At 48.8% G+C, this 22385-nt stretch overlaps 1 protein-coding gene across 2 annotated transcripts; it reads left to right on the top strand.

Annotated features, from left to right (window-relative positions):
- Positions 1–7703: 7703 nt before the first annotated feature.
- On the top strand, positions 7704–22144 carry CAVIN1 (caveolae associated protein 1). 2 transcript variants are annotated; one of them, XM_081028881.1, is made up of 2 exons: positions 7704–8540; positions 18066–22144. In XM_081028881.1, exons 1-2 carry the CDS (start codon positions 8070–8072, stop codon positions 18765–18767), a joined length of 1173 nt encoding a protein of 390 aa, XP_080885007.1. In that variant the 5' UTR covers positions 7704–8069; the 3' UTR covers positions 18768–22144. The 2 variants fall into 2 exon arrangements, with proteins under 2 accessions (XP_080885007.1, XP_080885008.1); XM_081028882.1 differs by lacking the exon at positions 18066–22144 and adding an exon at positions 13663–15333 and having other exon boundaries at positions 7749–8540.
- The last annotated feature ends 241 nt before the right edge of the window (positions 22145–22385 follow it).

The raw sequence follows: 22385 nt of genomic DNA, 5'->3' as shown, positions 1-22385 counted from the left end.
GGGATTCATAGAAATATGTGTCTTGGTGGAAAAATGAGTCACTCCACCACCACACAGTTGGCCTCTCACACCCAAGGCACAATGGAAATGTGGAAATCTGAGTGGAGCACAAAGAATCTGTATCTGAACAAGAGTTCACACTCTTCCTGTTCTGTTACATTGTGAAATGGAAACCTTGTTTCCTGGGAAAAGGGCCAGATTCCACAAATGAAATGGTTTTGCTTAGACGTGCACAGCTGCTAAAAACTTACTGTTTTTATTGAGAGTGTCTTGTTTTAAAGATCTGGCCTTTGTTCCAACTGGAAAGTTGAAAGAAAGTGGGGGGATCCTCTTGTGAGCAACAGAATGAGTTTAACAGAAAGTCTTGAATACCAGTTCTTGACTGGTTTGAGTGCAAGGAAAGAAAAATGGTCAGGCACATTTCTTGCCACCAATGGTGTGTTAACCATTCTGACATGTCCCTTTACATGTATGAACACATTTCATCCTCAAAACAACCTTGGTATTTTTTATTATGGGAAAGTTCAACAATGTAATGAATCTTTATGTGCCTATCACCTTGCTTCAACAGTGATTAACACGTGGCCAACCTCATTTCATCTACATCCCATCCACTTCCCTCAGGATTATTTTTAATCATATCCTAGATGTGAGATCATTTCATCTGTAAATACTTCAGTAACTATCTCTTAAATATAAGGATTATTTTAAAAATCTGACCACAATGCCTTTATCACACTTTAAAATTTAACAGTAATTCCTTGATGTCAGCAAATATATAACCAGTGTTCAAATTTCCCTGATTGTCTCATAAAACGTTTTTGTTTACAATTTGTTTGTTCTAATCAGGTAGATACATTGTAATTGGTTGAATGGCTTTTTCTTTTTTTATATAGGCTTTTTGAAAATTGAGGTGTAGTTGATGTACAACATTATATTAGTTTCTGGTGTACAACATAATGAGTTGATAGTTGTATACGATATGTATATTTGATGGTTGTATATATTTGTATATGTGAAATGATCATCACAGTACGTCTAATTAACCTCTACGATACACAGTTACAGAACTTTTTTTCTTGTGATGAGAACTTTTAAGATCTACTCTTAGCAACTTTCAAATGTGCAATGCACTATTATAAAATAGGCCTTTAAAGTCTTTTTTAATTCAGCGATTTCCCACTTTGTCATCATCTCTTCCTCTCCCCCCGCCACACTCACCCCTCTGCAACTTGTTGGAGAAACTGGGTTGTTTGTCCTGTAGAATTTCCCACCTCTCTAGATTTTGCTGATTGCTTTCCTACAGTGTTGTTTAATGTATTTCCCTGACCCCTATATTTCCTGTAATCTGGTAGTTAAATCTGGACGTTTGATCAAATTCAGGTTTGGTTGTTTTGTTGTCAAGACTATGTCATAGGTGTTGGTATGTACTTCTTATTACATCACACACCAGACATACAATGTCAATCCTCTATCTTTTTTTTTTTTTTTAATTTTATTGGGGAATATTGGGGGACAGTGTGTTTCTCCAGGGAGTTGTCCTTCAATCTAGTTGTGGAGGGAGCAGCTCAGCTCCAAGTCCAGTTGCCGTTTTCAATCTTTAGTTGCAGGGTGCTCAGTCCACCATCCCATGCGGGAACTGAACCAGCAACCTTGTTGTTAAGAGCTCGCACTCTAACCAACTGAGCCATCAGGCTGCCCCATGTGCCACTGGTTTTAAATATTTGTAATATCTTCCCATTTTTGGACCAGAGACATTTTAGAGTCATAGCAAAGAGATGTCAGAAAAGAAGATGAAAAGGAAAGGGAAAGTGACAAGAACCAGAGCAGAGGGGTGGAGACTGAACCCATGTGAAATGACTACATTAAGAAAAGGGCAGGAAAAAGAAAGTAGCGTGCATACTCATAGCACAATTATTCATAAGAGCCCCCAAATGAAAGTAATCCAAATGCCCCTCAACTGATGACTAGATAAACACGATGCAGCATATCGATACAGAATTTTATTCAGCCCTTACAAGGAATGAAGTACGGATATGCTACAACATGAATTAATCTTGAAAATATGCTGAGTGAGGGCCGGCCCAGTGGCTCAGGAGGTTGGAGCTCTGTGCTCCTAACTCCGAAGGCTGCCGGTTCGATTCCCACATGGGCCAGTGGGCTCTCAACCACAAGGTTGCCAGTTCAACTCCTCGAGTCCTAGAGGGGGTGGTGGGCTGTGCCCCCTGCAACTAAGATTGAACACGGCACCTTGAGCTGAGCTTCCACTGAGCTCCCAGATGGCTCAGTTGGTTGGAGTGCATCCTCTCAACCACAAGGTTGCCGGTTCAACTCCCACAAGGGATGGTGGGCTGCGCCCCCTGCAACTAGCAACGGCAACTGGGCCTGGAGCTGAGCTGCGCCCTCCACAACTAAGACTGAAAGGACAACACCTTGACTTGGAAAAAAGTCCTGGAAGCATACACTGTTCCCCAATAAAGTCCTGTTCCCCTTCCCCAATAAAATCTTAAAAAAAAAAAAAAAGGTGAGAGAATAACAGACCTAAAGGGTTAGGGGAAGCTAGTGAGGACGAGAACTTCCAAAGGCTAAAAAAGAGGGTTACAAAGTACAGTTCTAAGAAGGAAAAAAAAAAAAGAAGAAGAAAATATGCTGAGTGAAAGAAGCCAGACACAAAAGGCCACATATTGTATGATTCCACTTATATGAAGTGCCAGAGTAGGCAAGCCTATGGAAAGTAGCTTGGTGATTGTCAGGGGCTGGGAGAAGGGCAGAATGGGGAGTGACAGCTAATGGGTATGGGGTAACAGTATTGAATTTTACCTGAGCCCTGTGCTCCTGGAAAACAGTTTAAAGGAAACTCCCTAGGCTTTTGTGTTCTGGAGAATAGCTTACTGCAAAGAACCACCCTTCTCCCTATGACTCACGGATGCCCCTCTTGTTTACCAATGACAAGGAGAGACATTCTCATTCTCTGCCTCATAAATGATCATTGAACTGCTTGTTCCCACTGATCACTCAGAACAAAATGCTTATTAACCAAACCTTGTTTAAGCTCTTCTCCTTCCTTCAAGTCCCTGATCTTTGGCCCACTCTCACAGCCTGAGCCAGCGCACAGCTCCTCCTAAGGATAGGCTGGCTTCAGGGAAACACATCCTTGGGTCTATTTCCCAATCATGCCACCCTTTCATCTACTCCGTGCACCTGGTTCTTCCTAGCTTCCTTTACTCCTCTCTATAAAAGAAAACCCCTTTGGCCTAGCCCTTGGGACACTTGCAGATCTTATGGTCACAATGTTCTTTCCAGCACAATAGAATTGTCCTCCCCTGACTGCAATAGTCCCTTTCCTCCCATGAGATAATCCTTTCAAATAAAGTCTCTCTTTACTACGTCTGGATTTGTTTTTTTATTAAACAGATGTTTATTTGGGTGGGGGGATGCAAATGTTCTAAAGTTGATAGTGGTTGCCAACTCTGTGAATGTACTAAAAACCATTGAACTGTACACGTTAGACAGGTGAATTTTATGTTGTAGGAATTATATCTCAATAGAGCTGGGGTTTTTAAAAAACATTTTTGAGCAGTTTTCAAAGCTGTTAAAAAAGAAAATGAAAGGAAGAAGAAATAAGTTAGCAAATGGGACAAGAAATAAATAAAAGGAACACAACCTCACAAAAGGCAAGAGGGAGAGTCTCAGGGACAGCAGTGCTAAATCCTGAGGAGTACAAATAAAATTAGAAAAGGAGAAATAATTGGTAAAATATGGAGTTTATTAGTGACTTCTAAGTACTCTTTTAGTAAGCAGGAAAGCACCTTTTTCGATAAACTGCGGAAGTTTAAAGGACTGAATTGGGGGTAAAGGATCTGTAGCAACAGTTCCAGAAAACAATGGAATTTGAACAGGAGAAAACAGATGGACCCAACCCTGAGGTGACAGGAAGGTAAAGCCAATTAAGACTGCAGTTTTTGTTTGTTTGCATGTTGTTTTTTATTTTTAGGATAAGAGTCTGGTGCACGTTGAAGGCAAAGGAGGAGGGGAAGTTTTATGGCACTTTCATTAATGTATTTTCTTGATGTTTTCTGTGTTAGCCTGAATCACTGCTTCCCTGAGACTAAAAGTCTCTCCCCACTGCAAACTTGTTATGTCCTTTGAATGGTTTCTAGCAGCAAACTACCGTGTTTTCCTGAAAATAAGACCTAGCCGGACAATCAGCTCTAATGTGTCTTTTGGAGCAAAAATTAATATTAATATTAATATTTTACATGTTAATATTATATTAATTTTTTCATATAACATAAGACTTGGTCTTATTTGACTATAAGACCCGGTATAATATAATATAATGTAAGACTGAGTCTTATATTAATTTTTGCTCCAAAAGATGCATTAGTGTTGATTGTCTGGTTATGTCTTATTTTTGGGGAAACACGATATGTATAAATTAGCTCTTAATAAATAATTTTGATTGTTTTCTGGTTCAGAAAAGCTGTATATTGCTTGAAAAAGAAAGGAAGGAATTTGTGAGGAAGAGAAACATACAAACATTAGAGGCACTTTTCATCTATTCATGAGAGGGACAAGAATAGTCCCTGTAAATCTGCGGAGAAAAACATTGTTGTTACCTGCGGCAACGATGAGCCAGCTGCTGAGAACTGGCTTTACCTGAGGGATGGTTTGTTTCTCTGATGTGAGGACACATCATTCATCCCAACCATTTATTATAAACAAAACACACTGTCTCCCTAGGGTCTCGCCCAGTGAGGAGCCCAATCTGAATGAAACATTGCATGCTGCACTCCTCACACCTTGCTGGACCTCCCTGAATGTAAATTGTTAAGACTTATGGCAGAACCACCATAAGAGATGAGCAATGCCTGATTACCCAGCCCTCAGCCCTGCGCTTTCACACCTCATGTTGTCACTGCTGGGAGATGGGGAAGGGTCCACTCTCCCTCCTCCTTTATACCTAGACTCCCCCCACCCCCAACCCTTCCACACTCTCCTAGGAAGTAGTGACAACTTTCCCTGAGCTGTCCCCGGCACCTTCCACGTTGTAGCAGAAACTATTTATGCATCTGCCTCTTTGGCTACGCTATGAATTTCTCAGCAGGAAGGACTGAGCTTTATTCCTCCTTGAAGTCAGCCAAGTAGCTGGCTCATGGTAAGTAGTTGAATAAGTGGACGGATGGAGGAATAGGAGAGTGCTGTGAGATTCCAGCTGCTGACATGGTTGCATTCTGGTGTTCTTTTTCTGGGCCAAAGGGTTGTTTTCACCTCTCTGTCCCTTTTTACAGACTGCCTGAGCAGCTGAAAGCACACAATAGAACAAGATGCTCTTCAGCAAACAGAGTGAGCAGTGGAAAATGCAAAACGTCAACCCTGAATGCAAGCAACGGCATGCTGAATGCAACGCCAAACGAAGAGAAACTGCTTATTTTCAATGAAAGGGAGAGAAGTCCTCCTGAAAGGATTGTTCCGCCCCAGTTCTGGGTGTGGGTGTTGATAGTTCACCAAGGCTCAGCACGCCCCCTGTTGGATTTAGCTGGCATTTAGTAAGAAAAAGAACAGGAGAGAAACTTGATATAGATTATTTTTTGGACGTAGGTATATGGGGGTAGGGCCATTTCTGCCAAATTCTTTGTTAAGGAGGCATGAAATGAATCAGAGATGTGTTCACTAGACTATTCCTGGGACATAATTTGACTCATTCACAAATACTGACGTTCCTTTTTGAAGAGTAGAAATACTTTCCTGATGGGAAAGCCAAAATGGCACGGACTCAATTTCTTTTAGCAAGCATGCAACCACGAAAATCAAGTCAACTACTAAAACTCCTCTTCCGCAACCCCCCCAAGTGAGGTTAAATTGTAATCTGTAAATTATAATCTGTAAATGTCCATTGATGAACTAGTTAAATAAGTATAGTACATCTATATATTGGAAAACAAAACAGCTCTACACGTACTGATAGAGAACATTCTCCGAGATATATTAGTGACTGGAAAAAAGCAAAATGTTGAGCAATATATATATTTGATTATATATGCAGAGCCTCTCGATAGAAGAAAAGAGTAGAAATTGTTGTCTCCTGGAAGAGAAATTAATTACTGCAGACAGAGGTAGGAAGAAAGCCTCTTTTCAGTATATATCTTTATGTGCTATTCACAGTTTGTATCTTGTGTGTCATCTATGAAAATAATGTAACCAATTTAAAAAATGTAAGAAACTTATGAAAATCCAGTAAGGTTCTCTACGGTCCCTCTTCTTTTTAATAGAAATCTTATCAATGCTCAATGGAAGCGACTTAAATTGACAAAATACACTTTTCTTAAATTCTAAAATAAATTGGTAATCTGTTAGTTCTAGCAGATATATATTTTTATAGATTACATATGATATATGTGTGATTTTATATACCAGTTATGATTCGACATACCAGTTCATTCTACTTGAATCTGACAAGAAAGCCACTTGTTTCTGACAAAACAGCTATTAAAGTGTCAGGGAAATATTTTATCCAACAGTTGTTGGGGCTATCCCAGACAGTGAGCTCTTCAGCTCCTTTCTGGGTTGGTGGGTTCTCTCACTGGATTAACAGAACCCCGAGTCCCCACTAAGCAGTTTTTCACTCTTCCTAATGATAATGCATGCCAGACTAGAAAAGACCTTTTGCCAAGACCATCATCTATCCAGCTGGAGAAACCCAAGCTTGCTTTCCTAACCAGGGAAAAGGTTTGCAGCTTTTCTGGGGGAAAGGGGGTTGGTGCTGCTCCAGGGAACTCACAGCTCCAGTGCTGTGCTGGAGAGCAAACTGGGGGAACATGGGCAGCCTCCCTTTCCCTGAACTTCTGAGCTAAGGGTCCTGCTTGGTCCTGCTTCTTGGTATCCAATATGGTTAAAAATATGTCTGTAGTTAATCCTCAGGCTGACAGGCTCAAAACCAGCACATGGGGTTTTGTGCTGGTTTTGTGCAGGGGGGGTTCCCCACCCTGTCCCAATGAAAGGTGGAAAGCGCAAGAGGAGTCCAGGGACCTGGTTTGAGCGCCAAGCCAATGCTACCCTGCGGCTAATCTCTAGCAGGTCACTTGCCATTTCCAGGCCCTCCAGTTGCCTTCTGTCAGATGAGGAGGTGGGATTTCCTGATTTCCCTGATTTCCCTGATTGCTGAGCGCTAGTCTCTAGGATATATAGAGAAGGGTGCCTGCCTAGATCCTGCTCTCTGGGGTTAGCGTCACCTAGGCCTCTGGGGCAGGGAGAAAGACAGGGAAAGGTGCTTTTTAGAGAGAGGTTAAAGTATCTTAAATCCTACTCTGTTAGGATAATTCTAAGAGGAACCTAGAGGAGCTTTGCAGCCCCTCACCACCACTGTGACCCTAACTTAAATTCTCTTCCCGTTCCCAAACAACCCCTCAAGAACAGCAGTTGGTAACTTGGGGTGGAGGGTTAGAGGCTCCTTCGAAAAGATTGGGGAAGCCATGGATCCTTTCCCTTTCAAAAATTGGGCCCAGGCAAACACAATGTTTCGCATATAATTTCAGGATCTCGTGTTCCACCTGACTCCCTGCTCTAGCCTGAAAGGGCTGAGGTAGGTCCGCAGGTGAGCAGAAAAAGCGAGAGGGAAAAGTAGAGCAACACTCTAGGACTTGTTTCCTCTCCAGCTCACATTCCTCCGTCCCAGTCCCACTCCCGCCGCCTCCGCTGCCCGTGGAGGCCCTAGTCTTCGGCTCCAACTATTCCAACCATGCTGGGAAGGGTGGGGCGCTCAGCTCTTGGGTCCCCCCGGGTTGCCCTCCCTTCCCCACCATCGGTCTCTCCTTTTGTCCCGGTCCCTCCCTTTCTGGGGTGGGGCCAGCCAATGGGCAACGAGACTCTGGGGTTTGGCCTGGGAGCCAGGAGCTCACAGACCCCCCGCCCCGCAGTTCTGGCCGCCGTCCCGGGGCGCACGGACGTGGCTCGGGTTTCCTCCGCTCTTCGCTCGCTCTCGCTCTCCCCCCTCCCGCTCTTCCTCCTCTCCGAGTCTCCCGCTCCAGCTTCAGTTCCACCCGGCCGGCCCCGCACGGCTCCGGGTAGCCATGGAGGACACCCAGCTCCATATCATCGAGCAGCCGCTTCCCGGGTACACTGATGCAGAGGACCCAGGGTCCTCCGCCGTGCGGGGGCCGGTGGCGGAGGAGCCGTCGGGGGCCGGTTCCGAGGAGCTGATCAAGCCGGACCAGGTGAACGGCGTGCTGGTGCTGAGCCTTCTGGACAAAATCATCGGCGCGGTCGACCAGATCCAGCTGACCCAAGCCCAGCTGGAGGAGCGGCAGGCGGAGATGGAGGGCGCTGTGCAGAGCATCCAGGGCGAGCTGAGCAAACTAGGCAAAGCGCACGCCACCACCAGCAACACCGTGAGCAAGTTGCTGGAGAAGGTGCGCAAGGTCAGCGTCAACGTGAAGACCGTGCGCGGCAGCCTGGAGCGCCAGGCCGGCCAGATCAAGAAGCTGGAGGTCAACGAGGCCGAGCTGCTGCGGCGCCGTAACTTTAAAGTCATGATCTACCAGGTGAGCGGGCGGGGCGGACCGGGGCTTGGGGTGGGGGTCCTGCCCGCGGCACGGCAATCCCGCCAGCATAGCCCGCCCCGGGCGACACACCCTCCTTTGGGAGAGCGCTGCTGGGGTGGGGTGGGGCGAGAGGTGGATTCCTGAAGCGCGCAGAGGGGTGCGCTCTGCACCCCATGCCTCCTCACCGAGCCCTCTCCCTCTGGTGTCAGACATGTAGTGGAACCGAGTTACGGGGCTGGACTCGGAGACACTGCCCCTCGGAGACTGCTCCCAACTTGGCTGTCATAAGTCTTCTTACTCGGAGGACGTTTTGGGGAAAGCCAGGGGGTCCCAGGCGGCCGTTAGGGCCAGCTGTAAACGGACACTGGCCGCGCGGCCCAGGTTTGGGGCCTCCGGCCCTGCCCGCCCAATATAGCGGGTGATTCAGGGCTCAGGCACGCACCGGCGGGGGCTGCGTCAGGAGAGGGACGCCGCAGCCAGCACACCCCCGCGGACCCCGCCTCAGCTTCGGCTGCTCACCCCGTCCCTCCGTTGCGGTCTGCCCCTGGGTTCACAGCACTTTCAGGCCCTTGGGGCACCCTAGCCGGCGGCGCGCCGGTACCCTTCACCCGATAGAAGCAGGCGGGCCAGGGCGGAGGCGGGGGGCGCAGTGTGAAGAGGGCAAGAGGGGCTGGGGTAGGATAGTGGACAACCCCCTCGGGTCCCGCCTGGTCCCGCGGTCTGGGCGCAGTGAATCACCCCGCATACCTGCGGGGGTTGGTGGAGGAGAGGTCTCACTGGATGGAGGAGGCTGGAGCGCCCCAGGCTCCGCCCAGGCCGCCTGTTGCTAGCTTTGCACTTCTCCCCATTCCCCCTGCCTGAATAAAAACGTAGTTTTTGTACCACAACCCCACATAAACCTGGGAATCTTAGTATTGCTGCCCCTCTCTACTCCCCCGCCCCAGTCCCATCTGGGCCTGAGCTGAGAGCTTGGTGGTCTTTGCTTGGGTGGCAATGTGCCCAGCCTCACCTCTCTGCTTCTTGCAGCCTGGTTGATGTTCCTGCCTCAAGGAGGTGAGCTCATGGAGGTTGAGAGGTAGTTTGTGCTCCCCCTTCCCCTTCCTCTGCCTGCCAAAGGGAATGGAAAGAAGAAGAAGGCTAGATTTCCCACACCCCTTAGGTGAGAAGATCCCTATCAGGGAGCTGTGGTCTCACTGACCTCTCTGGGGCCTGGTCAAGCTGGGTTCTGAGTGACCGTCTGGGATGCTGTGAGGTCCTTAGGCTGGTCTCTTCAGAAGGAGCTAAGAAAGATGCAAGTGTTTGGGGACAGCAGACACAGGAGGTGGGTGAGCTGGTACTTATCTGAGAAGGCCGTAGTGGGACAGAAGCAGAAGTGGTACTCTCCACCCTGCCCCCATGTCCGGGGACTACTCCCAAGAAGCACTTAGCTTTTAATAAGCTTTTCTATCCCCCTATACAGCACTATCTGGTAGAAAATGTTTGCCCAGAGTTGTTTCCACTTAATCTAACTGTTTGGAGGAAGTAGAATTGGGGATGATGGTGAGATTTTTAAAGAGGTCTACCTAGCATGGGGGGGGGCATCAAGGGAAGGAGAACAAGACAGGGAAATAAGCCAGCTTTGTGGTAGAGGGTTGCCATAAAGGGCTTGAACGAGTGACCCTTCTGACTTTAAATGTCCTGGACCATAGGACCTGGGAAAATTCTTAGTCTCAGGGTAAACCTCTCTTTGTCAAAGATGGAGAACCTGAGAGAAGGACAGGTATGGAGGGAGAAAGACTTCCATGCAGAGGCCAAGAACATCCCTCTGTTACTCCCTCTCAGCAGTTGGCAGGGATCTGTGGCTGTTTATTGTGTCTGGTTGGGAGGAGGGGTCTAATCAAAGGGTGGCTTTGACTGCATCTGTGCTAAACCAGGGCCAGTGGGGGATAGAGAGTTGAGACAGAAGAAATAGCTCAAGCTGGGCACCCTGAGCCCCCAAATGACAGGAGAAATAACTAAGAACTAAAGCATTCCCAACTCAGAGTGGAACTCAGAGGTAAAGAAAAAGCTTCCAGCCACAGGGTGGGGCTCAGGGAAGCAGAACTTCCCTGAGCTGTACAGCAGATGTTCCAGGTGGGGGCAAAGGAGTAGGGAACTCAGATGCTGGAGGAAAGCAGAGGCCGCTTCTCCCTGAGGTCTGCAGGCCTGGGAAGAAAATGAGGTAAAAATAGCCCTGTGCCTTGGCAGACCTAATAGGGAAGATTGGGGGCGGCAACATTTATGGGAAAATCAGGCTGATGGGTTGCATGCTTGGGTAGCCAGGCAGAGAGAGATTTGGAGAAAGGCCTCCTAGAATGGTATGAGTTCTCAGTGTGGGAAGAGAGGAGGGGTGCCGTATTTGAAATTGCTGATGTGGGAGGTGATGATTTGGTAAGGGGGGCAGAGTGGAAGACAGCATGAAAAAGTGGGATGGCCCCAGCTGTGGGATCAGGTCATCTGGCCTCCCATACCTTCTTCCTGGGGGATAAAGGAGGGAATCCTTTATGTGGCCCCATCCCAGATTCAAGGAACTGCTAGGCATAATGACATCACAGGTTAAGTTTGCATTTGACCCCCTACACACACACACACACACACACACACACACACACACCCAAAATTCAGCCTCTCCCACCCCAGGATACCAGAGCCCTCACTTTAAACTCACTTCTGAGTCATTATCACTGTCCTTCTCTGGCAATTCCCTCCCTGTCTCCCACACAAAAACTAGTGGTTTGGCTTCCCATCCTATCAGGGGGTACCTAGCTCGGCAACAGCTAGTGAAGGAGAGAAGAGAATTCTACTAGGGGTCAGTGGACTGAGAACTGCTGGGAGATTGATCAAGCAGATTGTGGGCACTATACAAACAGGAGGTCCTGTGATCATTAAAAAGCCAATTCTCCCAATGATTTGCATGTTGTTAGAATTCTTTTGGAATCCAGAAAGAGAGGCTAGAATGGTAATAATGTTTCCTTGAGCAGTTTTGATGAGGCAGTTAGTGACCTACATATGGACCCATCAGACCTGCTCTAAGTGCTTGAGGGTAGGACCAGGAAGCAGTTAAGGGATTAGGTGGCTCATGGGCATTAAAGGGAAAGACAACTAGGGCTGGAAGGAGGGCTTGCTGGCCTCTCCTCCCCAAGTCCTAATCCAACCTATAGCTCCTTCCTGGACTCAAGGCAAATCAGGGCTACCTTGTTCCAGAAGAACCCCACACCTTTGTCAAAGAATATTCCCAACGTGGTCCCTCTCACCCCGCTAAGCCTCCTGGCCATGGAGAAAGTGCTTACCATGCCTGCCTTTCCTCCAAAAAGCTGAGTTTGGGTTGTTTTTCCTAGTCACTGGATCCAAAGCAGGGAGAGTATTCTTAGGGGTATTTCTAAGACGAAATGAAATTGTGTTCCTCCCTCTGACATTTTTTAAGTAAATAAAATCTGACTGTTGTAAAGGTCAAAATCAAAAAGGGAGATGGCACAGAGTGGGCAGCTGATAGGGAGAAAAGAGGGATTATTGTTGCTAGGCAACCAACCTCAGAGATGAGTGGTGGTGTGTTCAATTTTTTTTGAACCATACCGTTGTGAATATTTCATCATTCTGTCACAAGGGTCACTTTGAGCTGGAAGATGTCTCAGAGATAATCAACGTCAGTTTATTCATTTTGTAGCGCAGGAAGCTGAGGCTCAGAGAAAGGAAGTCATCTGCCTATAGTCACTCAAGTGGTGAGGGAGTCAAACCTGAGGCCAGAACCCAGGTGTACCTCTTCTTCTGCTACACTTTCTGTTCCCCACCTCCTCCTTCTATTTTCGGACTCTGCAGTAGAAAGCAGGGTGCAAGCTTGCACTAATGGAGGGTTGGTTATTGTTTCTTCATTTTCTGAGGCAGTTGCACAGTCTTGGCACTGGGGCTGCTGTGTGTGTGTGTGTGTGTGTGTGTGTGTGTGAGTGTGAGTGTGAGTGTGCGCGCGCAGTGTTACCTTAGTATGGCTAAGGTTGGTGCCCATTAGCTGCTTAGTCTCACAGTGCTCAAGTAGAGGCAATGTATGGTCACCTGGCCCAATGACAGTGAATGGGGGGAGCAGGGTGTAAGGACTGGAGCTTCCTGGCCAATGTGGGTGGCCCCTGGCATGGCCTCTGCATCTGGCTAGAAGAGGACCACGTTAGCTCCTGTCTCCTCAGCCTCTCTGCCACTCCCACCTTCTCCCTGGATCTCGCAGGGCAGGTTGGCACTTGCTGCTTTGCGTTTTTGTGCCTGCAGGCCTTTACTTAATACCACTGTCACCAGAGTCTGATAATGCCTTCAACTGTCCCTCTCCCCTGACTTCTCCTGATTGTCCAAAGCAAGAGTGGCAGCTCAGCTGCTCAGGAGGGAGAGGTGGGAGCTACCTCTGGGTATCCCAGGGCGTAGGTCCACCTGTCATAAATATAGCTTGGTTTTTGATCCTGATTTCTCTGTGCCTCTTGGTATCTGATAGCCCAAGCATGGGTAGGGGGAAGGGTGTCAAGAGAGGCAGGAGGCGAGGACATGACCAAAGGGAAATAGCCAGGATATCCCTCTTCTATGCCTCTCCCTCTCCTTATCCAGGGCGGCAGCCGGTGCCCACCCTGCCCTGGGGAATAATGAGAACTGGGACCAGCAATGATCCCCGCCTTTAATTTTTACTCATTGGAGCCTACCCACTTAGAGTCTAACAACTGGCTCCTTAGAAAACTCCTTCCCTACTTCCCTACCCCAGCAGCCTCTTTCCCCATCACTCTACCCCATCCCCTCCTACCCCCCCATAGCATCACCCCATGGCCACAGCTGGTAGAGACAGAAGGTAGAAAGCCTAGGATAGGACTGGGGAAGATTCCAGAGGGAAGAAAGGAGGGGGTTCCATTTAAATTGTGTTTATTAATTCATGGGTTTGGGTTTGTCCCACCCATGAGCCCCAGGGCCCTCTTGATGAAGCATTTAAAATGTGGTTTCTTTCCATCCTAATACATTGTGTATTTCCTCCATGTCCTTACTCACCAGCCCCAACTCTGCATGCTCACTAAGGCCTCTTTCTCTAAACCCCGTCCGCATCCATCCCAAGTCCCATTTAAACCCCTTTTCCTCATCTTAGCCCAAGAAGAAGCTGAATGCACCCTCTGACCTGGCCACACCCAAGATCGTGCCTTTTGACCTTCTGCCTGAGAATGAGTCCTTTGACCTGAAGCCTGAGACAGTGCCTGAGCTCCCACCCTTTGACCAGATGCCTAGGGCACTGCCCTATTATCCAGAGTCTGTGCCTCTGTCCACCCCAAAGGAGCCGACCGCTGGTGGGGGTGCTTAGGGTCTCCTCAGTCCCATGGGGCTGTGGGCATGGGGGGGTCACTCCAGTCCACGATCAGTGCACTGCTTAGTGGTGGTCTGTACAGAATGGCCAGCCTCTTCCAAGTCACTGTCCCTTGTGGGTGGGTGATGAGTATTGTGAAATAACGCTTGCATTGTGCAGTGTTCAGGCAAATATGGTGTGTGCAATGGGGTGGGAGGTGAAGGGAAGGGGCCCTCCCCTACTTCTTGGTTTCTGTCTTAATAGTAGATACTCCAAGCACCATACTTGAGCTGCACCCAATGTTGCCCTGCATTAAATTGCATGAAACTGCGCCATGGCTTCTGATCCTCCCTTCCCTTCCCCTTCTGCCTCCTCCTCCCAGGCAGGCCAGTTTGGATCAAAGCCTCTTTGGAGAGGACCCTTTGAGGCCCAGGCCTGGGGTCTGTTCTGTGCCCTCTCCATCCCCTCCCTGTAGCGGGGGAAAATATTTACAGTTATTTTTTCCAGTCTTTTTTGAAAATGTTTTGCAAAGAGATCCCTTATGTTTGCCAGATCCTGCCTTGGGCGGGGCACTCAAAAGCTGCCAACTTGGAGAGGCTAGAAGGGGGGACAGTGTAGCTGGTTCTGGCTTGGATCCTCTGGCCTCCCTATAGCACTGTGTTTCTCAACTTTTTTTTTTTTTCATAATAATCCCTCTAAGGAGTCCTTTTAGACATTTCCCCCTAAATGTCCCTGCCCCCATGAAATTTTAATGCTACCATTATACTATATATATCTATGTACCAGAACTCTTTGGAGTACCACAACCTATTATAATATCTAAACCCCCTCATACCCTCAAGAATCAATTTCCATACACTTAGGGATAATATCACCCCTGTTGAGAATCACACTAAAGCAGAAAAGAAGGACCCTCTGACTGTGGTTTCTCTGGCAACCTAAAGTGGACAGCCTGAGTTTTTAAGACTGAGCCTCTCTTTCACCTCTCCCCAAGTCTGCACCCTCTTCTAACATCCTCTCTGAGCAGATCCTGGGTCTCTGAATTATCTTTCCAAAGTCTTCTCTGGCTATTCCCAGGCAGTGTGGTTGGGGACAGAGCTGGTTTGCTCTAAGACAAGAAAGCCTCCTACCCAGATCTATATGATATTGTCCCTTCTCCCTGACGAATGTGAAGTACCTGGCCAAGGACCAGACACATAGTAGGTGCTCAATTAAATTATGATCATCATAAAATCTTCCTAAGACAGAGGATCTTAAGTTTATACAGCAGGGATGGGGAGTGGAATGAAAGGGGCTGTGAGCTTCCCTGGGGCTCCTCTATTCATCCTGGACTAATGCTTTCCTGGGTTGGGGAGCTGTGTGTGTGCTCGGGGTGGGGGACAGGGGAAGCTGTGCATGCTTTTGTTCAGATCTGGTCATTAAAGGTAACTCTGGAAACCAAGCCTGTTGGGAGTGGTGGTTTTGTTTAATAAAAACGTGAAAACAGAACAAGCAGAGCCCTTCCTCCCTGGCCCCCGCTTAGGCTCCTCCTTTGGTTCAGGAACTCTGCCAGGGAAGTAGGGGTGGGACAAGGGTGCCTGGTCTGTGTGCCCAGGGTAGGGGGAGGTGCTTTGGGACCGTGTTTATGGTTGTTGTAGCAACAGGCAAACTGGGTGGGCCCAAGACAGCGTTCCAAGGCTGTGAGTCATAGGGGAAACCTGGCGTGGAAATGGGGAGAAAGAAACAATTCATTAATGGAGGGGAAAAGTTAGAAGTCATGGTGGAATACCCTCTCCAGAGCCAGCTAGACCCGTCCAGGGACTTGGGTCAAGTTGTTTCTTCCCCTATCCTCTGACCTTCCACCAAGAAGGCAGCTCCTCTGGTGTAAGCCATCGCTCTGGGGAAAATATACAATGAATGGGGTTATATTTCCAGGTACCTATCTGGACTGGGGAAGTTGCCCCGAAATCCAGAAATAAACCTCTCCTCATTGGGATTGCTCCCTAATGCATTTGAGACCTTTCATCAAGCACTAGGAAGATGGCATTGGATATAAGAAGTCTACAACTCTCTCCAAAGGCCTGTTCACTTCCAAACTCAGTTGGCAAAGACCTTTATCTAGAAAGCCAGAGGCCAGAAAAACCAGCCAGCTCAGCCTTTAGGGGGTGGGGTGGAGCAGGGGGTAGAATCAGGGATGCTGGGGGTGGGGCAAAGAAACAATGTGGATTTGTTTTCCAGCAGCTGGATCTGTTTCCTGACTATTCCCCGCCCATCACCCTTAATCCTACCCTAGCCCATCCACATTGTCTGAGCTTAGTGAAAGGAGGGGTTCTCCTCCACCCTTTGGGGGTGTATATGTGGGTTTTTATTCTGGTAGGCTATGAAGGAGAGATTAGAGCTGAAATTTTTTTTTGATATGGGGCTACAGATAAATTTTGGGTGGAGACAGGTGAAGTAGTGACAGTTCAAATCCTAGAGAGTCCTAAAATGGTGTGAAAGAAAGGACTTGAGTAGTGAACAGGGACAACTGATTGCAAAAGGAGACCCAAAGGTTCACAACTGGAAATCAGAGGGAATGCTAAGAGAGGTTGGGACCCTCCTACACTCAGAATAAGGAAAACACCCCTTCAGTGCCTCTGTAAGTGGTAAAAGGCAGAAGGATGGACAGAGTGATATAGGGTGCCCACAATAGTACTAAACCATCTATGGCAAGTGGAGACTACAAATCCCAGCATGCCCTATGTCCAGGTCACCTTGCCTGCTGGGAAGTGTAGTAGAGTTAGAGAGTTTGAGGTGGCTTGATGCCCAGAAGAGCTGGTGCACAGTTTAGAAGAGGTGGAGCCAGCACTCCCTCTTTGTCCATGCTAATGCTATTGACAGGGAGGGAAGGAAGTTGGGAGGGGGTGTTCCTAGTTTCAGTGTAAACCAGGAAATTCTGGGGGGATGTGGATGGGAGGGAAGAGGAAAAAGGTTGGGGGCTGGGGAAGGAATTTCTGTGGCAGGTGGTGCAGATACCAAGTGCCCAATGTATGTGTATGTGTGTGTGTATTTACATGTTTATCAGCTCATGTTGCCTCATTTTTCTCAGTTGTGATTTTCTTACAGTCCTGGGAAACAATCTTCAGAAAACCCTTTAGAAAAGCTATCTCTCATTCCTTCATCTGAAGACTCTAAAGAGAGTCTGGGCCAAAGAGGAGACCCTGTTTATGTTCTGGGTTATACCCCCTTTCCCTTTCTGGTGGGAGGTGATCCTGAGATTTGGAAACATTGGCCCAGAGTCAGGATCTTGGAAAACAGTATTGGTGCTAGGTCCTGCGAGGGGAAAAGGGAGGAACTGGCTTTGAGCTCCAGGATCTCAGGGAATCTTGGACCACCATCCTCCTCCTGGCCCCTTGAGCTCCGATCTGAGGAAAAAAGCAAGAATGGAAAAATAATCCCTCCCTCCCATTCCAAGGCAGGGAAGCCAGAACCAGAAGAAATATAAGTGCTGGGGAGAAAACATGTCCTTGGCTGCTAGCCAGCGTCTCCCTCTTGCCTCCCTGAATTTCTACGCGTGGGGGGTGGGGGAATGATCACTGGTGGAGCCAAATAGTGTGCGGATGTCAAGGAGGGGGGATATGGGCCACAACTTACCTTCCCTAAGACTGGTTCTGACATGGTTTGAAATCTGGGAAACGCACTCCCTTTACCTTGCTTTCAAGCTACCCTCCTTGGGGGACGCCTGATACAGACTGTGAGTTCATCTCCCTACCGATCCTCTCAACCTGAACAAACCCTTTTGCTTTTAGGCCTGGCTTGGGCAGTGTATGACTTAGTGCACCAGAGGGCGCTCTGCCAATTTCCAAACTTACGTTCCGTTCTCTGGGAGGCACAAAACAATGAATGATTTGTGTATGAAGGGTGGGAGTAGGGTGCAAAGACAGGGTTGGAGGGCCGTAGAGATACTTAACCGAAGTGCTATTATACTACAGGCCAATCTCCGACGGTTCCCTCCTCGCCATGTCTGTGTAGTTACCATTCATGCGACACAAATTTATGGGGCGCGCATGAGGTGGCGCCAGCTCTGTGCCAAGTGCTGGGGATACAACGGCAAACAAGTCCAGGTCGATTTCATGGGTACCACACACTCAGAATCACCGCCACCCTGCCTCAGGTTCACCCAGCGTCCCCTAAGTCCCCGTCCGGCCTTCCCACCCAGCCGCCCTCATCTCTTCGCTCTGCTCTACCTTTAGGATGAAGTGAAACTACCGGCCAAACTGAGCATCAGCAAGTCGCTGAAGGAGTCGGAGACACTGCCGGAGAAGGAGGGCGATGAGCTGGGCGAGGGCGAGCGGCCCGAGGACGACGCGGCAGTCCTGGAGCTGTCCTCGGACGAGGCAGTGGAGGTGGAGGAGGTCATCGAGGAGTCCCGCGCCGAGCGCATTAAGCGCAGTGGCCTGCGGCGCGTGGACGACTTCAAGAAGGCCTTCTCCAAGGAGAAGATGGAGAAGACCAAGGTGCGTACCCGCGAGAACCTGGAGAAGACCCGCCTCAAGACCAAGGAGAACCTGGAGAAGACGCGGCACACGCTGGAGAAGCGCATGAACAAGCTGGGCACGCGCCTGGTCCCCAGCGAGCGGCGTGAGAAGCTCAAGACCTCCCGAGAAAAGCTGCGCAAGTCCTTCACTCCCGACCACGTGGTCTACGCGCGCTCCAAGACCGCGGTCTACAAGGTGCCGCCCTTCACCTTCCACGTCAAGAAGATCCGTGAGGGTGAGGTGGAGGTCCTGAAGGCCACCGAGATGGTGGAGGTGGGCGCCGAGGATGAGGAGGGCAGCGCGGAGCGTGGAGAGGCCATCGACCTGCTGCGTGGGAGTAGCCCCGACGTGCACACGCTGCTGGAGATCACCGAGGAGTCGGATGCCGTGCTGGTGGACAAGAGCGACAGCGACTGAGCGGGAGGGCGTGGGGCTCTGCCCAGGCGGCTGCACCACCCCGCCTTTCCCCGCCCCCTCCCTGATTCTTTTCCCTCCTGAACTTTCTCTTTCGCATTCTTTCTCGGCCTCGAACAGGCTGATATGTTTCTAAATTGAGGACACCTTCCCCCAAGGAGCAGCCTTCCGAGTCTTATGCCTGTTAAGATGGGAGAGGGAGGCAGCCTCCACAAAGGACAGCTCCACTTTGGGCACAGTCTGGAGGGAACTAGAGAGGGAAGTGATTCATGTCCTGGTTGTGCAAGTTGGGGAGCGTAGGGGAAAATGCTGTCATGTCAATAGTTGGGCCCCCCTTGAGGCAGGCTGCCTTCCCCCCAATCTCCCCTTCACATACCCAGCTGCTGTCATTCCTGCCCATTTAGTTCTTTCTCATCCTGATGCTTGGAGGCTTCAACGCCAAAATATAGGAAAGAGTGAATTCCGAAGAAGATCCTTGCCCATATGGGAGGCCCCATACTAGAAGGACTTGAAAACAGCTTTTGGGAGAACCTGGGCCGTGGAGGAGAGAGGGCAGAATGAGCCATGAACCTGGATGAGGGTCTAGCACAGGTTGTATCTGCAAAGGGTCCCAACAAGTAAGGCTGGACCCAAGGAGAGCGGTGGGGAAGGGGGTGGGGGTGGCACACACATATGTTTATGTATCTACACACAGGAACACATGTCTACGGCTTTGGGAAGGAGAACAGGAAATAGTAGAAAGTGGGTGGAAATGGGTGAAGAGAGGAGCGTTCTCATTAGTAGCATGAGAAACACAGAACAAGAACCTCATCTTACTGGGGTTCTCAGAGGACAGCGGGACCATTTCAGGATAAGGAGGGAGAACAGTGAGGAAGAGATGACCCAAACATTAGAGAGCAGTAAGCCTCACCCCATCCCTCAAATGGGATTCGGATGGTGCCACAAGGGCAGTCCACTTCTGGAAGCCCAGAAAATTAGGGTCCCAGAAGAGGGCAGCACCAGGCTGCTGAGAGCTGGGAGTTAGGAGGGGAGCAAACTGGAGAAAGCAAGGTGCCAAAGGCTATGCCCCCAAGCTGCGAGCTGCAAGATGGAGGGGTGGTGAACAGAGTATAGTATCTTGGTGTATAGGGCAACCCAGCCTTGCCTCACTCGGGGCAGATTCTTCTCAAGATCCTTCCCTAGAGCTAGTGTAAGAGCTGCAGAATTTGCCAAAGCCTTCTTGTCCTTGTGTGTTCCTCTCCTGAATCTTTGGGGTAAGAGGGTTGCTACTTCCAGGTTCTCCTCAGGATGCGAAGGTCCTGCTGTTCCTTCCCAGTAAGGGGGGTTATCAGAAACAAGGACAACTCCCTTCCCTGCAAGTCACAGCCCAAAGAGGACCCTGAAGGCTTCCTCCTTCTCCCCCCACCTCCTCTGCCTTATTTTCCCTGCTCTGCTTTTTAGAACTGCAGCTAGTTGTTTTAAGGGGTGGAGGGAGGGAGCCTGGGGACACAAACCTTTTTTTACAATACAAAGCTTTGCTCCCCCCACCCCCTTTCCTTGGTTCCCTTCTCTCTTCTGAAAGCTTCCAGACAAGAGACAGGTCAGCTGAGGGAGGATGGGGATTATGGGACAAGGTTCCTTGGTGCTGATGGGCTAAAGGGGCCTGAGTTGTGGGCAGATGCAGTTTCCTGCAGGCTCTGGGGAGCCTCTCACGTTGCTGTGTCCTGGTGAGCAGCCTGACCAATAAAACCTGCTTTTCTAAAAGGATTTGTGTTGGATTGTATTCTCCGAAGGAAGTTACATAGGATGAGTAACAGAGGACAGGAGGGAACCAGGAAGAGAGAGAGGGAGGGAGGGAGTGAAAAAGAGAACTGTTTAAACTTGCCTCACTTGCCTGGGGGTGAGTGTGGTGTGTTATCATCCCCATTTTAGAGATGAAGAAACAGGGTGGACTTGTCTAAGTTCACATAGCTGATAAGTGGTGGAGCTGAGATTCTGAGCCAGGCAGTCTACAGTCTGTTACAGTCTGTAACCCTGTACAGTCTGGGTCCACTTTCCTGCTGTTAGGGCTTTAGCCCTCCAGACATGCTCAGTTAACCTACTCTGCCTGAGTTTCCCCTAGTTATGTGCTTCAGAATCAAAGGCCTAGGGGAGGCTTTTCCGGGAGGGGAAAAGTCAGAGGCCCTGACTCAGAGGGCTACTGTCATAGAAGGAGGATTCTAGTGCATGTTACATGCCAGTCATAGCCACACAGCATGGTTAATTCTCCCCATGACCCTGGGATGGGTACCTATGTCGTCGTTTGTGCAGTCTCTCTTCCCCATGGGTAGCCTGCCCCAACTGCCCCCAGGTTATGGATTTCCTAGAGCAATGGACTCAAATCATCATGTGGGTTCTGCCGGGATCAGAATCACCTGGAAAGGAGTATCCCTAATGAATACAATGTCATTTCTGGGGCTCTGTAGCAGCCTCCTGCCACTACCTCAAACCTCAAACAAGGTGAGTCTTTCTTAATGAGCCATACATTTCCCTTCGACTCCCCTGCCCATACCCCCAGATTCCAGAGTTGTAAATCCCCCAGAAAGGATTGGTTTCCCACCAAAAGAAATACAAACTGGTGCTGAAAATTCAGAGACTGGGAACCAGGAAACTTCCCTCCTCCCAGAAGAGACACGCTAAGAACCCTTCTTTCTCTGGCATCCAGATGTGCAGCTGTGAGAAATTGGATGACATCAGGACCCCAGCTGTAGAGGGAAACCAGGAAAGGCCTTGAAATACCAGACCATGTCTACTTCTCTTACCATAGCAATAGGCTGCAGGTCTGTCTTCCTTTTCCACAAGCCATGCCTCCTCACTGGTCCCCACACTTTCCATACCAACCCAGTTACTTTGCTGTACCTTCCCTACTCAGTTCTGTCTGAACACCACTTTGTTAAGAGTGGTCCTAATTCTCTGAACAGCCACTTTTCTGCTGGGCTCTGCACCATCGCATTCCTCCTTTACATGACAGGGTGGGACCACAAATCCAGAAACGATCCCAACAACAGAAATTACTCCTTTTCCTTTTCTCTTGTGGCTGAGGGTGGGAGGAGGACTGGTCTCAGGCATTGGTGAAATAGTCAACTGCCTATCAATAGGATCTGATGGGCACTCCAAGGTCCCACACCCACCAAGCATCTTTTCCACCAACCAGTATGAACTTGTCCATCCATCATTAGCATTATTTCCAGGGGTTAGAATCAGACAATAAATTAGTCTTTGCTCAGGCTGTTCTCTCTCTCTGGAATGGCCTCCCCCTTTCTACCTCCCCTCTTAAAGTGACCTCTTCCTCAGCCCATCCCAGTTACACTAATTAGTCCCTTTTCAGGACTCCCATAAACTTTATGTCAATAAACATTTGTTGAATGAATGAAAGAATGAATGTATGAATGAATTACAAGACTCTTTCCAGTCCAAGTGTCATAAACTCACTTCAAACTGGTTTCAGCTGATAAAAACAAAACAAAACAAACAAACAAACAAACAAAAACAAGCAAAACTGAAAACAAACACAGAGGGAATTAATATAATTGGAAAAGTTCCTGATAATAGGTCCAGGGGTGTCTGGCTGCAAGTTCTGATGTAATGTCATTAGGAATTTCT

This window comes from Rhinolophus hipposideros, assembly GCF_964194185.1.
Source record: "Rhinolophus hipposideros genome assembly, chromosome: 20".
Lineage (NCBI taxonomy): Eukaryota > Metazoa > Chordata > Mammalia > Chiroptera > Rhinolophidae > Rhinolophus > Rhinolophus hipposideros.
The sequence above is the reverse complement of the archived record's forward strand: the minus strand, read 5'-3'. Positions and strand labels throughout refer to the sequence as shown.

Bases quoted from the DNA above. Each gene is read 5' to 3' on its own strand.
- CAVIN1 (XM_081028881.1), top strand. From the start codon at position 8,070: ATGGAGGACACCCAGCTCCATATCATCGAGCAGCCGCTTCCCGGGTAC. The intron at 8,541-18,065 runs GTGAGCGGGCGG...CTCTACCTTTAG, and splicing joins TTAAAGTCATGATCTACCAG to GATGAAGTGAAACTACCGGC.